The sequence below is a fragment of the Sminthopsis crassicaudata genome, chromosome 1, assembly GCF_048593235.1.
Source record: "Sminthopsis crassicaudata isolate SCR6 chromosome 1, ASM4859323v1, whole genome shotgun sequence".
Lineage (NCBI taxonomy): Eukaryota > Metazoa > Chordata > Mammalia > Dasyuromorphia > Dasyuridae > Sminthopsis > Sminthopsis crassicaudata.
In genome coordinates this window covers 47,665,652-47,685,461 of record NC_133617.1, presented here as the reverse complement: position 1 = coordinate 47,685,461, position 19,810 = coordinate 47,665,652, and the positions used below count along the sequence as shown (strand labels likewise).

The 19,810-nt window shown below is 37.8% G+C and overlaps 1 protein-coding gene across 1 annotated transcript in view; it reads left to right on the top strand.

Moving 5' to 3' along the window:
* Nucleotides 1-18,848, top strand: part of LOC141561682 (ceramide synthase 4-like) — a 36,624-nt gene extending 17,776 nt beyond the window's left edge. The window contains exons 6-11 of the mRNA XM_074301587.1: nt 1,361-1,411; nt 3,678-3,770; nt 4,366-4,494; nt 15,006-15,112; nt 15,407-15,563; nt 18,180-18,848. Of these exons, the coding sequence (XP_074157688.1) occupies nt 1,361-1,411; nt 3,678-3,770; nt 4,366-4,494; nt 15,006-15,112; nt 15,407-15,563; nt 18,180-18,257 (615 nt within the window). The 3' untranslated portion in view covers nt 18,258-18,848. The remainder of the gene's footprint in view (nt 1-1,360; nt 1,412-3,677; nt 3,771-4,365; nt 4,495-15,005; nt 15,113-15,406; nt 15,564-18,179) is intronic.
* Nucleotides 18,849-19,810: the final 962 nt, after the last annotated feature.

The window sequence follows — 19,810 nt, the reverse complement described above, 5'->3', positions numbered from 1 at the left end:
TCACAGAATCATAGCAATTGAGAATTGGAAGGGACCTTAGCAGCCATTTTGTCAAATCCTTACAGGAATATTCACCATAAGGGAAAACAAAGTCAATCCTTCCTCCTCATGACAACTGACTTGAAGACAGTCATCATGTTCTCCTTAAATCTTCTCCAAGTTAAACAGGATCAATTTCTCTAGTAGATACTTATATAACATGAATTCAAATCCCATTCAATCAAGTCTTCTTGATTTTATTTCTATGACATCTCTTGAAACCATCTCCTTCTCTCTATACCCCACCACAGTCATCCCAATTCAAGCCCTCATTCCTCTTGCTCTCAGCCTGCTAATTGATTCTATAGCCTCCGTTATCTCTCTACTAACAGTCCATCTCCATACAGACATTCCTAAAATTCCTTTCTAACCATATCACTTCCCTGATCAAGAAACTTGAATGATTCCCTATGGGCTCTAAGATAAAATGCAAGCTCTTCTTTTTGACCTATTAAGCCCTTCACAGTTTGGCTTTAATCTATGTTTTGAGGCATATCACTTCTAAGTCCCTACACAAATGTCATATTCTAGGCAAATTCATCTATTTAATGGTTGTTTTCCTCTACACTGTCCCCTGCTTATAGATGTCCTTCTTAAATCATGTTGCATAGCACTGTACCCAACTGTCAAATATAACAAGACTATTCCTCCCTGTTCCTGGAAACTATCCCCCTGTTAATGCATTTAGTTCTTTTGGCTGCCACATTACACTGTTTATTTCATTTATTTATTTATTTATTTTGCTGAGGCAATTGAAGTTAAGTGACTTGCCCAGGGTCACACAGCTAGAAAGTGTTAAACATTTGAGAACAGATTTGAACTCAGGTCCTCCTGATTTCAGGGCTGATGTTCTATCCACTGCACCATTTAGCTGGCCCCATATTATACTATTAAAACACATATGTATATACATAATGTATGAGAGGGGAGAGGAAGACTGGCTAAATGCTCCAATCATTTAATAACTTCCTACTTTGACAGACCTATCCAACCCAATTCTAATCTCCTATCTAGTCCAAAGGTGATAGAAGGACCAAAATGCTAATGTCCTGGAAGGAAGTAAAAAGGGACAAAGGATCAATCCTCTTATAATCAGAGATTATAGCTCTTAAACTTGATTTTGACTTGTTCTGAACCTGAGGAGGAGAGAGAAAGTGGAAGTCAGGACAAAGATAGGCAATAACGTAATAGTTTTGCAGTTATTCCTGCTGAGAGCTTGAAGTTCTCTGGAGAAAAACTGAAAGTTTTGGGGAAGAGCCATTACCTGTGGCATCTAGTGATCCTGAGAGCAGTGTCTAAAACATGTCTTTGTTTCTTCCAGGAAACCTGGTTTAGCCAGCCAGAAACAGTCTGGAATGGATACCCTAAGCAGGTGAGCTGTTCCTGGACTGGTGTCAGATTTGTCCATTGAGAGAACACCTAGGAACAATGATGATGATGATGATGGTGATGATAGTGATGATGATGGTGATGGTGATGGTGATGATGATGATGAAAGCTGGCATTTATATAGCACTTTAAGGTTTTGCAAAGCACTTCACAAATGCTATCTCATTTGATCTTCACAATGTGAAAAAAACCCAGATATTTTCAGATATTGTTGTATAACTACTAAGACATGTATCATTTATCTCTGAGCCAAACTTCAGATCAGACTAACAATATCTACCCTAAATTGTACTTGTAAAATTGATTTTTTAAACTTTTATGTTTTAAAGCTTTATGTTTATCCACATAAATTCCACCTTATTCATCTTATCTAGACAAAATAGACTGTCAAGATTTTTTTAGATCTTAAATTGTCATCAAATTGACCAGTTATCGGTTATTCCACCAGAGTAGAGGATAGCTTATTCCAACAGAATAAAGGATAGCCTTAGCTAGATAATTTCCCAATAGCATGATAGCTCACCTATTTCCCTATTTCTGTCTATTATTCCTATTTCTCAGGGATACCCTTTCCCTCCAAAAGGGAGACTTATCTTAGCTCAGATGGATTCAAGACTAAAGGAATTAGACATTTATGACCACTCTACCCTATTGACTCCTACCTGACTTTCTAAAGAAGCAATTGCAATTAAGGTAAATTGGAGCAACAAAGTTTGAAGCATGTTCAATTTATTGGTAGTTGCCAATAAAAAGGAGTCTTTATCTCCTCAATAAATCAAAAGACCCTGGATGAGGACTGACATTATTTTCAAGGACAAAATCCACTAATAAGAAAATAGCATCATAGACAGGGAAATAATACAACTGATTACAGAATCAGAAGCATTATAGCGCCAAGGACAATATGATTAGCTGGAAGTTTGGAGTGTAAAGTTAACAATAACTTCTCTTCCTCTTTGTTACTGTGGATTTTGTTATTGGTGGTGTCCACCTGCATGGGGCCAGTTGTGGTTGTTGTCATTTTTTATTTGCACAATGGCTAGATTTAAATGGGACACAGTCACACAAAGTCATCAGCCTCATTCTCTCTTCCTGAGGTATCAAAATCCAGTGGCAGGATCTAAGTCAGGATGATTGGTGATGGCTTAGGATGCAGTGGATGATCTTGGCATTTTTGATGCCTGCCTAACCGAACTCTAAGCACTCCAGGGAATGATTTCAGTCACTTTCATGACATTTGGAACAAATTATTCCCCTCTTTCCATTTCACCAGGAAACATTATCATATGCTGGGGGAAGACATCCCCCAAACTGATTGATGAGATTGAGATCTGTTAATTTCCCTTAATCTGAGTTAGCCTGTTTGCCAAGATGGCTTTACTGGATTGTGATTACTGTAGATGCTATAGCTTTTTTGAATCACAGGTTGAGAGTTGGGTGAAAACGTGCACACCAAAGGTGGTTGAACAGACCTAAACAGGACTCAGCAAGCCCACATCAGAGGTACTAGTCCTCCTGTACACCTCGTGCACCTTGCATGGCTACTTATTGCCACAATAGTAACAGATCAATTCTTCTTGAAGAACAGTCAGGGTTATCAAGATAACAGACCAAACTCCCTGACATCTAACTATCATTCAAGGAAGAGATTATCTTGATTCAGGAATAAAACAGTGACTAGCAAGAAAACTGAATTCCTGAACTTACTGCAGAGACGATGAGTGATTTATAAGAAAGCCAAACTTCCAAACTTAACTCAGAGATAAATGATACGTGTCTTAGTAGTTATACAAAATGTCAGTACAGATACAAAATGAAATCAATTATAGAATGAAATCAGTTTCATTTTCTCAGGTTTCAGCATATATGTATATATGTGTGCCTTGTGAATGTATGCATATATGTGTGTGAATGAACATATATGTGTGTGTATGCATGTATGTATATAGTTTCCCCTAATAGAATATAAGCTTCTTAATGCAGAAATTGTTTCATTTGTATCTTTGTATCATTAGTGCTGGCATATAAGAAGTAAGTTTAATAGATCTTTGTTTGCTGAACATGATCAGACTTACAGAGAACTGGTCCCAGGTGTGTCCTACCCATAGGCCACAGCCTAGCATGACAAGAAAATGGGAAAAGGAAGAGTGCTTAGCCCCATTCTACCAGAACTCCTGAACTTTTGCTTCCCTATTGAACTTTGTGTCTATGGGCAATACCAATGACCAAGTGATTGCTTTTACCCTCAGCCTCTGAAAACTACAATATACTGGTGGTACCTTTTGGAGCTCAGCTTCTACCTCTCTTTGCTGCTCACTCTGACCCTTGATGTGAAGAGGAAGGTGAGTTTGGAGGGAGGCCAGGTTTTGAGAAAAATTCTTGTCTTCACAGTCAGAAGGGAGAAAAGCAGAAAGAAGAAGAACTTGGTTTCTAGTGTCTACCCCATGAGTAAAATATCATACTTGGGTCTGGCTCCAAGAACCAGTGAATAGGGTTGAGTGTAGGGCCATCTCCCATGGGGAGCAGTAAAGACACACCTAGTCTCTCTGAGCTTTGTGTTCTCTGTGGGAGATTGGATAAGGGACTAGAAGTTCATGGGGAAATTTAATTCAATGGCCAAGTGGCTCTCTTTGGAACTTTTACCACGGGTCCATATCCAACTCAATTTCCAGCTTTTCCTCCACCATGCTATTAACCACTTGAACCTGCTCCTTCATCTACTCCTTGTACCTCATCTCCTATCTTGTAACTCAATCTCTGACTTCTCTCAGTAGACTTGAACCTTTTTCCAAAGGACTATCACATAGTCAGGACAGAAGTAGTGGAAAGAATGGTATGACTATGGGTCAGAGTCTAACCCTGAGCATGTATAAAACCAACTATAACTTTTTGGAAGTTTGTGAGATCCTGGCTTCATGACTACACTCTTCTTCCCAGGACTTTATAGGACAGGTCATCCACCATTTTGTTACTATCACTTTGATCTCCTTTGCCTATTCTGCCAACTTCGTGAATGTGGGTGCCCTGGTGCTGCTGCTACATGATGTATCAGATATCTTCCTGGAGGTGAGTGAATCCAGCATGGAGGAGTGAAGCTCACATCAACCTGAGTCCCTGGGAGCTTCATATGTTACATGGGCATGGCCCTAAATTCTTTGCCTTTATTGTAATCCATTGTGTCTAGTGGCCTAATTGAAGGAGAAAGTCAAGATCACAAGGATCTGACTATTCCTGAGAAAGAGGGGAATGACACAAAATAGAGAGATAACTTTTTTTTTTCCTGGTTCTATCCTTATCAGAGAATAAGTTGTCAGGGAAATCTCTAAAAATAAGATTTAACTAGAGTTCATAGGTAGGATCTCCCCCAAAAAAGAAAAGAGCCATATTTACAGGATCCTTAGAAAAAAAGTTCTCCTTATACAATAAGATTATTAGATATTGATAAAGGAGACAAAAAATAAATGAAAAAAAAAAATAACACCTTAAAAAACAGACTAGACCAAATGGTGAAAAAGATGCACAAAAAAGCCAATGACAGGAAGAATGCCTTAAAAAGCAGAATTGACCAAATGGATAAAGAGACACAAAAACTCCTTTTTAAAAAAAAAGACTCCAAATGGAAAAGAAAGTACAAAAATTCAGTGAAAACAATAATTCCCTAAAAAACAAAATTGACTTAATAGAATTTAATGACTTAATGAGAAGTCAAGAAATAATCAAAGAAAAGCAAAAGAGTGAAAAAATAGAAGGCAGTGTGAAATATCTCAATGCAAAAAAAAAAAAAAAAAAAAAAAAACTAACTTGGAAAACAGATATAGGAGAGATAATTTAGAAATTATTGGAGTACCTGAAAATCATAATTAAAAAGAGTCTAGATATCATCTTTCAAGAAATTATCAAGAAAAAACACTGCTTATTCTAGAAGCAGAAGGTAAAATAGACATTGAAAGAATCCACCAATCTCCTTTTGAAAGAAATCCCAAAATGAATATTATAACCAAATTCCAGAGCTCCCAGACCATGGAGAAAATATTGCAAGCAGCCAGAAAGAAACAATTCAATCAGGATAACACAAAATTTAGCTGCTTCTATATTAAAAGAGTAGAGGGCTTGAATATGATATTTTAGAGGCAAAGGAGTTATGATTACAACCAAGAATCATCTCTCCAACAAAACTGAATCTAATCCTTTGAGGAACAAATGGACATTTGATGAAATAGAATAATTTCAATTATTCTTGATGAAAAGATCAGAGCTGAATATAAAATTTGATTTTCAAATATAAGATTCAAGAGAAGCATGAAAAGGTAAACAGAAAAGGAAAATCATAAGGGACTTAAGATTAAACTGTTTACATTTCTACATGGGAAAATGTAGTGTGCTTTCTAAAGCCCCCAAGCTAGGATGCTAAAAGATATCATCTTAGTGGAGGAAAGAAGAAGGCAGGAGACACACAAGGATGGTGAAAATATGGAGTCCATTTATTCCAACATCTCCCCCCTTTATATGCCCTAATATGCATGCGCTAAGTATATACTGTGCACGTGGGACCATATGAACAACTTGCTATTGTATGTAGTTTGCCACCTGATATCACTCATTGCCACTGGATATCACTCTGCTTCAAACACAACACAGGTTGTCACCATTATCTGAGTTCTCAGGAAAGCCAAGAGCCTTTAATGGAGATAGGGAGCCGAACCAGACATTGTTAGCAGGTTCCCTCTGGGCTGAAGAGTCTTATACCTCACCCAGAGTTCCTCCACTATCTGTGTCCCTCTATATTTCTCCCTTTCTTTTTGTTTTAATTGAAGCAGGTATATATCAGTGGTTAAATCCATCACTATGGGAGGAATCACACAGGCAAGTTGTAATATCATACAAGCAAGTAGTAATACCACAAACAAGATACTATAAAAGATTTCCATGAGTCCCAGAAGGAAGGTATAGAAAATAACTATAAATTCACAACCACACATACACTTCCTCCAACAGCCAAGATTTAGTCGAAAACCAATCTATTATCTAACATTTCATATGTCAGAGAATCCAATGATTCCTGCAGGTTTTGAAGTCCTGCATTAGTCTCATTGACAATTATTTTTGATATTCATGAGTTAATTGCCATACACATAGAGTTAACTTCTAGACTCTTTCAGTGGTAGGCACAATCAGTGATGGAATCATCTGATGTTTCTTGGGTCTTTTCCTTCATTTTGAGGGTCTTCTCTCTTTCCATTTCTCTCTGATGGAACAAGGTGGATACAGCTCATTGGTACCCACTGGGATGCTTTTCCATCTGTTGAGATACTAGCAAACTCTCTCCTCCAAGCAATTAACATATCCGGTCCCTTCCATTCACCACTTTCTGGATCTTTCCACATCACCTGGCAATTATCTAAAGATATTAGAGCTGCTCCCACTGGATACTGCCCTTCTGACAGGTTATGAAAACTGTCTACTGGAGCTAGTGCATCTACATCAAAAATCAAAAAATTAATGGTATAGAGGGCTAAATTTAGGAGTTCTCTGGGGTTAACCGTGGCTCCCCCTTTCTTTTGTTTTTGGAGGAGCATCTTGATGTCTCTGCTTCTCCTCTCTACTATTGTCTGTCTTTGAGGATTAAAAGGTATGCTAATGGTGTATAAAATCTGATACTGTGCACAAAAGTGTGCAAAATGTTTAGAAGTATATGTAGGTCCATTATCTGTTTTTATTGCTTGTGGCATATCCATAATTGCATAAAGAATTATGTATAAGGAATTCAGTGACCACTTGGACTGTCTCTTTTGCTGCTGCTATTACAAAAGTAAATCCTGAAAAGGCATCTACCACAACATGGATAAAAGACAGATGACCAAAAGATTTATAATGGATCACTTTCATTTGTCAGATTTTATTGGGTCTCAAACCACAAGGATTCTTCCTTGAAGGAAGTGTAGGAGCATGGAAAGGAAGGCAAATTTTACAGGCTTTTACTATGCTCCTAGCATCCTCTTTGTTATCCCAAACCGCAGATGTAAAGCTTGTGCAGTTTGATAATATTTAGAATGAGATTCTTGGGCTGCCTCAAATAAAGTAATATTGGCTAACATGGTTAGAAGGTAATCTGCCTTTGGAAGTTTTGTATGAGAGTAGACATGTAAGATATAACACTTACCTGGACATTTTCTCACTTGCTCTTGAAGTTCCTTAAAGAGCTGATCTATGTTAGAGGCTACAAATTTTATTTGGGCTGTGGCAATTCTTTGTACCACACCTACTGAATAAGCTGAATCAGATATTATATTTATGTCTCCTGGATAATAAGTAAGAGCTAGAATGATTGCATACATTTCATTCTGCTGAGTGGATTGAAACGAAGTTCTGACTACTTTTTTATAGCTAAGTCAGGAGAATATATAGCACAAATGTTACGTTTGGATGCATCTGTAAAGATAGTTGGTCCTTTAAGAGGAACCTTAGAAATCTTTTCTTCAAAAATTCATGGCCAATTATGTAGTAGCTGGGTTATCTTTAAGGAAGATACAAGACCTTAGGTAAAATTTAGAGGTGTGGCCAATAAGATTTGCCATTCTGGGATGTTTCACAGCATATATTAATTTGTGCATTGGAATAAAAGATGTATATCTTGTCAGGTCTTATCCCAGATAATTGTATTACTCACTTAATGGCCTTTAACAAGATTTTAGCCACAAGCACTGGATAAAGAATAAAGCTTTGGTCTGATTATGCTTGGAGAGTCACCCACTCAATCACACTGTCTCCTTGGTGAAGTTCAATTACTCTCAAAGCCTCTTGAGCTTCTCTTGTAAGCTGGCATGGTGAGTCTAAAGCAGTGTCTCCCCTTAAAATGTCATGTAATAGTTATAACTGATTGGTAGTTAAGCCTAACACTGGACACATCTATTGGATATCTCCTATCAGTTTCTGAAAGTCATTTAAGATGTTCAACTTCTCTGTTCTTAAAGAGTTTTTGTACTATGAGTACCTTAGGATATACTTCATATCTTAAATATTGAAATGGAGCATGCCTTTGAATTTTTTGTGGAGCTATATGCAAGTGGTAGTTCCTTAGTGTTTCTATTGTCTTTTGTAGGCATGCTTCTAATGTTTGCTCCTCCAGTGCACATCCCAAGATATCATCCATGTAATGTAATAACATAACTTTTGTAAATGCTTTTCTTACAGGATTAAGAGCAGCCACCACACACATTTGAACATGGTTGGGCTAGTTTTCATCCCCTATAGCAAAACTGTCCATTCAAATCTTTTATAAGGCTCAGCTAAATTAATACTGGGCACTGAAAAGGCAAATCTTTTCATATCCTCCTTATCCAGAGAGATAGAATAGAAACAGTCCTTAATGTCTATAATCCAAAGAGGCATTCTCTAGGCAATTGAATAGGAGACGGAAATCCAGGCTGAAGAGTTCCCATAATTTCCATCTGTTCATTTACTTTTCTCAAGTCAGTTATCATCCTCCATTTTCCTGATTTATTTTTTATAGCAAATACAGGGGAATTCCAAGGACTTAAGAGAGAGAAGGTTGTAAGTGTCCTTGGTCAAGTTGCTCCTGTACTATATCTAATAAGGCCTGAATTTTTTCCCTTGTTAAGAGCTTCTGTTCCACCCATATTGGCAATCAATTTTCCATTGAATGGGAACAGATGAGAGTGCTGATAGGCCTTGGATAGCAGCCGTACCTAAAAAGCCTAAGTACTTAATTGTAATCCTAACTGTTGTAAGATGTCTCTTTCCCATAGATTGATGGGGATTTTTTTTTGCTACAAAAGTGATAAAACTCCTGTTTTATCTTCAAATTTCCATCTCAAAGGGGTAGCACTAAGTTTAGCTACTATTGATCCTCCTATCCCAGACATATGGGTATTTGCCATAATCTTTGGCCAGTGACTGGGTTTTTGTCCTAGCAAGTCCTAGCAATACCACCACTAGATCTATATCCCAAAAAAGATATATATATATATATATATATATATATATATATATATAAATCTATATGAAAATACATATTAATAGCAGTTTTTTTTTTTCTGGTAGCAAATAATTGAACATTGAGAGGATAACCATCAGTTGGGGAATGGCTGAACTAATTGTGGCATGTGGTTATGATGGAATACAATTGTAGTATAAGAAATGATGAGTAAGCAGTGTGCTTTCAGAAATACCTGGAAAGATTTACATGAGCTGATGCAAAATGTAATGTACTGTGTACAAAGTAACAGAAATATTGCTAGATGATCAGTGTATGAGTAACTTGGCTATTCTCAGTAATAAAATGATCCAAGACAATTCTGAAAGACTGATGATGAATAATGCTATCCATCCCCGGAGAAAGAACTGCTGGGATCTGAATACAGATGGAAGTTGTTGGTTTTTTTTGTTTTTTTTTTACTTTATTTTGCTTGAGGGATTTTTGGGTCTATGTTTTCTTTCACAACATGACTCATAATGGAAAATTTTACATGACCACATTGTTTGCTTTCTCTTTGAAAAGTGTGATGAGGGAGGAAAGGAAAGAGAGAATTTGGAACTTAAAGTTTAAAAAAAGGTCTTTAAATTAGTTTTTACATGTAGTTAAGAGAAAATAAAATGCAAAAGAAATTCAAAAGAAAAAGAAAGTTTGCAGCTTCTCAGTCATTGTGAAGGGGTGCCATTTTCTGGGTTGTTTCACTATTTCCTGCAGAAGGGATTGAGTAAAAAACTTGAAATTCCTGTTCTGCTGAAAGTGTTCCCTAACATATCTATTATTTTAGAACAAATTATTTTCAAAAGATTCATTATAAAGAACTGATCACACAGAAATTTAAAACATCAGTTAGTTCTGTGCACTCATTTTGCTTCTCCTGAAAGGCACATATCCTTTATGGAACAGTGAGATATTTCACATGTGATATTCACATAAAGGCTTTCATTGTCAAGGTCCAGATCTCTTAACCATCCAGGGAAAGTATTGCTTTTGTCTTTTGATTACAGGACTATCATAAGAATAATTATCTTTGAGAAACTCTTCTCCTTCTGGTAAGTTGATTCCTGAATTCAGAACTCTGGAACTTTCTAAGTTTGAAAATAACTACTTCTCGGGATCACTGGTCTATTACCTGTGCTATTGAAGGATGGATATTTGAGAAATCTCTTTCTGGAAGTCCAAGGGAGCAAAAGTGTTAGCAAAGAGCCCAATCGTGAAGGGTATCAAAAGAAAGTGGGAACAGATGGTTCCACAATTATTATGGCTCATTTTAGGAAATAAGTTTCAATTTCAAGCCTGTCTTCCTCATTTTCTAGGGACAGCCAACACACCAGTTATAAAAACTAATCATAAATTGCTGTATCATTCTAGAATAGTCTATGAATCTCCATAAAAGGCCAAAGTAATTGCCTAGTAACCAGTCCTATAGTTGAGGGAGTCATTCAACAGTGTAATCACCAGACCTCTTGCCTTCTTGTGGGCTTGTGCATCTGTGTTTTAAGACCTCTTCTAGCCCAGGATTCTTCTATTCTTCCCTATATAGTCAGCCATGGCAGGAATTGTGGGTAAGGCAGGGTTAAAAAGGAAGACATACAAGTCTGGGCAGGGGATAAAGTTGAAAAAGGGAAAAAGTTGGGTAAGGTGGGCAGACCTACATAGGTTCTAAATAATGTGCTCATAGCAGAAAATGGAGGAGGCTGGATAACAAGTTGGATATCCACCAGGGTCCTAAAAAATCCAGCATTAGGACAGAGGATGCACAGAGCAAAGGGATGTAGATGAGAAGGCAAAAATAAATTTTGCAAGCAGAAGATAGTCAGGTGTGTGTGGGCAACACTTTCTCTGAAAAACCTAATTATTAGTGGATAGATGTAGCTGTCTCCTTAATGCTACCCTAACCTTGTAGCTCCCCTTTAAGCTACTTTTAATGCCAGTCTGTCGATGGCACGGCTAGGCCACACTTACCTGTCTTCGGACACCAATCCAGATAACATAGAGACAGACCACTAGGAGGTAGGGGTGAAGTGAAAGAGAACTTCATTCTTAGATAGCATATATTTATACACACACACACACACACACACACACACACACCCAGGATCCGGGGGAAGGGGGAAGTCCTCTAGGAACCTGACATAATGGGATTGGCCAGAGAAGAGGCTTTGAGAGCACTAAGGAAGGAGATGTGGTACCTGGGGTCAGACACCGCCTCCTGGGGTGATGCCCCACCTCCATGTAGGACTCTCTTGAGTCTCAGTACCTCTCATCCCTCAGGTCCTCCCACATGTCTTGAACTGCATTCCTTGCTCCTAGAGGCTTTTTAACCCTTACAGATAGAAAGTAATTGCTCTACAGAATGTCTGAATTAGTTCAAAAATCTATTCTCTCCATATTTCCTCCAATATTTGTCATTTTTGTTTATTGTCCTATTAGCCAATCTAATAAGTATAAGATAATACTTCGGAATTGTTTTACTTTGCATTTTTTAATCAAAAATGAGTTAGAGCATTGACAGTCACAAAAGTTAATGCAGTTTGGGCTGCATTCAGAAAAATCCAATGTCCAATACAGAATACTGTGCTCAGTTCTCCTTAACATACTCCCCTCTCTGGATTTATATAATTCTCCTCCCCTGAATTTCCTCCCACCTGGATAACCATTTTTTTCTTGGTCTTCTTTGCTGCATCTTCTTCCATGTCACTAACTGAGGATCATCAGTAGTCAGGTAGGAGCTTTAGAATTGACAAACTCAAGTACATTTAGCATAGAAATTGCCAAGTTCTTATGAGCTCATGTCCCTCTCAATAAAACATTTTTTGAGCTTACATCTCCTTCATATGTGTGTTTATTAATAAATTATTTTCATGTCCCTTTGACTTATATCAACAAAACACACAAATATAAACTTTGAAAAAATGGAGAAAATTAAATAAAAATTTTAAAAATTATTTGTCACTATACAAAAACCCTTATTCTCTTGAAATCAATACAATTGACTATGCTTTTTTGCTTTTAATCCCATCTATGCCTTGGTTGTTAATAAGAAAAGAACTTGGGTTTAGGTCTCACCTCTGACACATACCCAGTCTCTGTGACCTTGGCCAAGGCTCTCAATATTTTGGTGCTCTAAACAAGAGATGAAAGCAAGCAACAGTCCACAGTCCAGTGGAAATCATATTAAATATAACTGAGAAATAGTTAGCATAATAAATAAAAGCATAATAGAAAAATAGACAAAGTTAATATATGGTTTTCTAAATCAATATGAAGCTAAGAAAACCTGATGTCAAATTTAGTGACTCTTATGATCTTATTTGAATTTGACACCACTGCTCTAGGTTGCTATATTGAAATATATTCACTGCTATGATGAATGTCACAACTCATCCATTGTATGTTTATATTATGACTAGCTCTGTTCTACCCAAAATTTAAAGGATGGGGTAGGGTTCACTGGTCAATGTCTTGAAATTCAGTCTATCCTCCAAGAGGAATCTTTAGGCTACATATAAAGAAAACCTTCCTGTAATGTTCTTATTTGGTTTTTTTGGAGTCTCTGCACTAGCCTTCCTTTCAGCAAAGTAATCACCACAAGAACAGCCAGGTATTAAAGTCTAAAAGTCTTTATTGTCTCCTTCCCCTGGTGTTCATTTAGCTTTCTTGTGGCCTCCAGAGGGGACTTGGTTTCAGTGGAGAAAATGAAGGAGGACAGGCCACCACAGTGGTGTAAGATGAAGCGAATTTGAGTCCAAGGGTTTGTGCGTCAGCCTCCAGCCGCCACAGAGGTGGACCATGGAATGAATCTGTCTCTGCCTCCTTTGGTTTAATTTGTCTCAGCTTATATGTTCTACACTGGGTATAAACCAATCATTATATCACTAGGAAACCATTATTTGTTGTAAGATTAAATCAGTCATACTGAACTTAGAGAACTATTAAGCACCATGCTAAACTAGATAACCATTGTCTTTATCAATTCCATTTACTTAACACCTTGTAAGAATCCTTGTTTTAAGTATAAGAGTTCTGGCCCATAGCATCTCCTACTTTCTTTTGTTTTAGAACATAAGGTAGTCACATCCTCCCTGACTTCTCAAGGAAGCAAGAACCCCAAAATAGAGGTGATCACACCTTCCCTGACTCCTTGAAATAGGGGTGAAAACACCAATAGAAGAGGTGATCATGCCCTCCCTGATGTCTCAGGAAGGGAGATGAAAACCAAAGGAAAATGGGGAATCAAAACAGATTAGTGAGTTTCTGAAGGGTCTCACTTGAAACAGGTATATATAAATTCATCAACATGGGAGGTATTACATAAGCACATAGCAATATAGCACAGGCTAGTAGTGATGTAACAAACAACATGAGGAATTGTACATGTCCATAAGTCCTAGAAATAGTTCCAAACCAATTGTCCAAACTATTGTCCATTATTTTATGTGTCAGGAATCCAATAATTTCTGCAAGTTTTGAAGTCCTGCATCAGTCTTATTATGTGTTCTTATCCTGCCTCAAGGAATCCAGTGATTCCTGCTGGTTTTAAAGTTTTGCAACAGTCTTATCAACCATTTTTTATCTCAGGGAATCCAATGATCCCTGCGGGTTTTGAAGTTCTGTAACAGTCTCATTATCAGCCATGCTCTTTCAGTGTCAAATGTTTCTTATGTCTTCTCCTTTGTTTTGAGGTTTTTCTCTTTTTCTATCTCTCTCCAATGGATAAAGTGAATTCAGCTCATTGGCACCCATCTGATTCCTTCTCTATCTGTCGAGATACAAGCAAACCCTCTCCCCCAAGCAGCTAATCTATCTAGTCCCTTCCGTTCACCACTTTGTAGATCTCTCCTCATTATCTGGCAATTACATTGGAGCTGCTCGCACTGGACACTGCCCTTCTGTTGGGTTAAAAAGCCTATATTCTCCCCAATTGTAATCCCTTTCTGCCATCTGATTGCTTTTCAGCTGATTGATCATGTAATCCCTTCCTTTATTTTCTCTTTGAAAGTCCTATCTCCTTCACTTGGGGCTCAGGACAGCTTTCTGAAGAGCCTTTCAGACCAAGCATGGTCTTAGCGGAGGAAGTGCAGGAGGCCAGGCCACCAGGAGCCTGATCGATGATGGAATGAATCTCAGTCCAAGGGCTTTTGCTTCAACCTCTAGCCACCACAAAGGTGGGCCATAGAATGAATCTGTCTCTGCCTCTTTTGGCTGAGTTTGTCTCAGCTTATATGCTCTACACTGAGTATAAACCAGATTAAATCAGTCATACTGAACTTAGAGAACTATTAAGCACCATGCTAAACTAGATAACCATTTTTCATCAATTCCACTGACTTTACACCTTGTAAAAATCCTTGTTTTAAGTACAAGATTTCTGGCCCATAACACTTTCCTAACATGCAAAGCGTCTGAAAATAAAATATATGGTCTGCAAGATGTAGGAGATATCCATTATTATAGGCCTCGAGGGGAAATGATTCCTTATCCAAGAGAACTCTTGGACATGTGTAGGTTTATACTAAATAGCTTCTAAGACTTCTCCCAATTCTGGGTTTAGTTTTCTAAAATTATCTCTTTTGTCCCCTTCCAGGCCTATAAGATGCTAAGTTATGCACAGTGGAAGCAAGCCCGGGAAGCCATATTCATCCTCTTTACCTTGGTGTTCTTGGTTACCAGACTCATTCTCTTCCCAATCAAGTAAGTCCAGGGCTAGGAGGTGGAGTAGAGTGAAGACAAGGAGGAGGAAAAAGAGCTGCCTCCTAGAAAGAGAAGAAAACCTGCTCCCTGACAAGTCCTTCCATTTATGAAAAAAGTGGAATGAGATCAGGTCAGGGGAGGCTAGGAGTCCTTTTAGGATGTTCTACCCTTCCTCCCATCCCAGAGGAGTTTTACTCTTCCCCTTCCATTTCTTTGGGGGCAGAGGGTTATTTTTGATGATTAAGATGTTTAAACCCTGGTAGCCTGCTTCATACCCTGACTACTTTCTTCCAGAGTCCTCTACACAACGTACTATGTTGCCCAGCAAAAAAAGACCTTCTTCTTTGGATACTATTTTTCCATTGCCCTCCTGATGGCTCTGCAGGGTCTCAATGTCTTTTGGTCTTTCCTCATCCTCAAAATGGTCTGCAAGTTTTTATCAGAAGGTCAGGTAGGTACAATATTAGCTCTGACCCATTGACATCCCCTCCCCCAATCCATGACCAACATCAAAGGAGACTAGAAAAAAAGGGGAAATTATCTGGAGATAGAAGGTGATATAGGGACTCAAGGTATCATAGTCCCAATAGGCACCCAATAGTGCCAGCAAGCATCTTACCTATTGTCAATCTCTCTTCACTATCTCTCTCTTTCTTTGTCCCTCTGTGTGTGTATCTGCCTGTATCTTTCTATCTCTCTGTCTCTCTGTCTCTGTATATGTATGTGTACTTCTCTCTCTCTCTCTTTCTCTCTCTCTCTCTCTGTCTCTCTCTTTTTTTCTTCTCTCCTCTACTTCCCTTCCTCCTCTCTCCTCTCTTCCTCCCCTGCCTCTCTCTAATTTCTTTCACTCCATACCTTTCCCTCCTTCTTTTCCACTCTGTCACACTTTGCATATTCAGTCACTTCTACCTCTTCAATATCTCACCCTTTTAAGCCCTTCTTCTCAATTCAAACACCCATCATCCTAGTGCAGAATCTCACTGCCTTTCACCAGAAGTATCTAATTCATCCTTCACAGACCTGAAAACTGGTTTCCTTAAAGCCCAGGTTACACTGGAGAGAAAGGAGATAATAGGATGAACTGTATATTGAACAAGCTGGAAAGAGATGGAATCCAAGGTTTATGAAGAAGTTAGCCTTGGCAAGGATAAAGACCATTATTTTTATGTGAAAGAATGATGAAGGAAAAGATAGTAGAAGAAGATGCCTGAATGATATGAGGAAAGAAGAAGAGGAATATATCATTGCATGACTTTAATTGTTTCAGTGAAGAAGGAGGTGAGGTACTCAGCTGAGAGAATAGAGGGAAAAACACTGTAAAAGTCTTGAGGAAGGATAAAAAGGTTTGGAATTTCCGTCATGGTGAGTGGTCTAGCAAATCAATTAGGAAAGCACAACAGGTTTCTCTTCTTCAGTTACAACCTCAATTGAGGGTGTATAACAAATTTATTGGGGAATCTTAGTTATTATGGTCTTGTGGTTTTTCTCAAACTCTGTTCAGTAGCATGTGAATAGGAAAAAAATGGATTTTGGAAATAATCCAAAGTTAGGGATTGACAATGTCTGATAGCTAATAGGACAAGGAAGCAAGAAATTCAAGTGGAGAAAACACTGTTGAGTTGGGCTGATTTACCAAGGGGTCAAAATAGTAAAGAAAGAGATGTAGTCTTATCAGCGTACCTGATAAGAAGGTGAAGAAAGAGAGGAATTGGAGGTAACAGTGAAGATGAACAAGTTTGGGCAATGTAAAGCCTAGGGAAAGATGGAATCATAAAAGTTGATTATTGGATAAGGGAATCTCAGAGTTTGTATACAAGTAAGTGGAATATTTGTGGATAACAAGGTCAAAGGTGTGACCATTTATTTCTATGTGTGGCTAAGGTGAAGAAGAGTGGAGTTGAGCAGTTGAGTTGGAAAGTTAGGGTATTTAAGGGAATATCATCGGTATATTGAATTTCAAATGTATGGAAGTAAAAGTATAGAAGTTTATGGTGAGTAGGAGGTTGTGGAAACATTGAATTCATCCAAGGTGGAAGAAAAATAATCATTTGATTGTTGACTGATAACAGTCACAATGACCTGGACTGGGTAACAAATTCTTTCACTGAGTAAAGAATAAACTCTCCTGCTCAATGAATGGATGAAAAATTTTTATTAAGCTAAACAGTTATTGTACTAAACTCTAGGGATATTGATACAAAACTGAGCCTATCTTAAAGAGTAGAAGATAATACATAGAGAGCAGTAGTGGCCAGAGAGGGATGTTTTGGTTTGAGAATAATAGGATTTATGTAGAGCTTTAAGGTATGTAAAAACCTTTTATGAATATTATCTCATTTGGGAACCCACTGAGATTGTGAATGGAGTCACAATCAATCAACATGCCCTCTACTGGAGATATGGATCCAGGAGCAATGGAATGTTGAATGCATGTTGCAAAGCTGGAAATCAGTAAAAGGGGATTTGAGAACCCATAGAATGCTAGAGAAAAATATAAGGTCTAGTAGTTCAGAAGGTAGAACAGCAAGCAGGATCAATGACAACATAAAAATGGCCATCCCTAACACCCTATTACCACCAAAATAAAGTATAGACTCTTTGTCACTCAAAACCTTGTACCAGTGAGCCCCAGTCTACTTTTCCAGTCTCACTATAAATGCTCTTATTGTTTCATTCATGATTCTTTTTGACCAAATCAGCTTTTTGCTGTCCTTCATTTAAAACACTATCTTCATCGCTGTATACATTTTGTCTGTCTATGCCTGAAAATATAATTTCTATCTCTTCACCTTCACTTCTAGAATTTCTTAATCTAAGACTCAGCTCAAACATCATCTAAATTTGGCATTTTCTGATTTCCTCGTCACTCCTAATTTCTACTGCCACCAAAATTTCCTTGTTTATTTATTTTGCATATATTTTGTATATAATTTTATAAGTGCAGATTGGTTCTCCTGAGGGCAGGATTCATTGTATTTTTGTCTTGGTTTTTCCATTGCTTTCCACAGTGATGGGTGCATGGTAGGGGCTTAATAGATGCTTATTGATTGTCCCTATTGGTTCTCAGGTGACAAATGATGTGAGAAGTGACCTAGAGGAGGAGGACATGAGTGATGAGCAATTGACAGTGAAACTTATGCAATGATATCACAAACATATGAGCCTGGAGAGAGGAGCATTCAAGGAATATCAGCTTGCCCCTGAAACTGTTCCAGTGGCATAACCTAGTCTAGCTCAATGGGAATCCCTGGGCGAATGCTCTCCTGACTTCCTGATAACTGAATCACCTTTGCAAATGGCCCAGCTTCTGATTGAATATGGATTCTACAGAACCAGACCTGTGCTGAATGAAGCCCTTCACTTCTATCCCCATGTCTGTCTCCACTTTTACTGGATCTCAAGGAAAAAGAGGATTTTTATGATGAATTTTTTGAACTTCTTTTGAACAGCCTTTCTCTCTGAACCATTATCCTTGGACTTGGATGATAAGATCCTTCCCTATTATGAAAAAAGTGAGATTCTTTCTCCCTGCTTTCACAGCCTTGGCCAGATTAGAGATTACAGAGATGAAGACAGACAAGAAAAGGACAGAAATATTTTTCCTGTTTTATAGAGGAAATATGACATTATAAAATCTTTCCAGGGGAATGCCTATTAACAATCTTAGACTATATTCTATGAAGTTATAATATTTACCAAATGGAAACCATAGAAATAAATTTGCAGCATGAAATTACTTTAGTATAGCATGCCTTCTTTGTTCCTTCAATTTTTTAGTCATGGTCTAGTCCCGTTCTGGCATGTTTGTAATTTTTTCTCTTCCCTTCCTCCATCCCCACTTTTCCCTTTATTCCCCCCTCATACACATACTATCTTCTATCCTCTGATACCCTCTCTCATAGTCTCTATGGGCTAGGAATATATTACATTCATATGCCACAATTTATATAACCATTTCCCCACAGATGGTCACCCACTTTATTCTTGTTCTTTGGTACAATAATAACGACTTTAAATATTTTCTTTCAGCCAAGTCTTTGTCCACTTTGGGGTTATATCTAGTAGTACCATAGCATACAGAGTATGCACACTCTCCAAGTTGCTTTGTGGAATGGCAAAAATTTCCAGATTATAAATACAGACCATTTTCCCCAATTCTAATTCCATTTCTCTCTCTCCTCAAAGGGATCTATATGATTAGCCAATCTGAACTTTTCTTCCTATCTTTCAAAAGGCTACCTACCTCTTTCCTACACACACACACACACACACACACACACACACACACACACACACACACCCCTCTACTCATTCTTGCCAAAGTGAAAAGAAAACCTACTTTTAAGTCAAGGGTTTAATTCCAGACTTTGCTATTTCTTACCCAATTAAACCAAATAAAACCAGGGCAGCTATGTGGTGCAGTAGATAGAGAAGTTTTGAAGTCAAGAGGACCTGAGTTCAAATCTGGCCTCAGACACTTAATACTTACTAACTGTGTGACCTTGGGCAAGTCACTTCACCCCAATTTCCTCAGGAAAAAAATGTTCTAAAGAAAATTTTTTTTTTAAATTAAAAAAAAAAAACCCTAATAAAACCTATTATGGAACCACAATGAGGATAGCACATGGTTTAGTTATTTTTACATAAAAGGATAAGAGGACTTGGAATATCATATTCCAAAGGGCAAAAGAGCTAGAA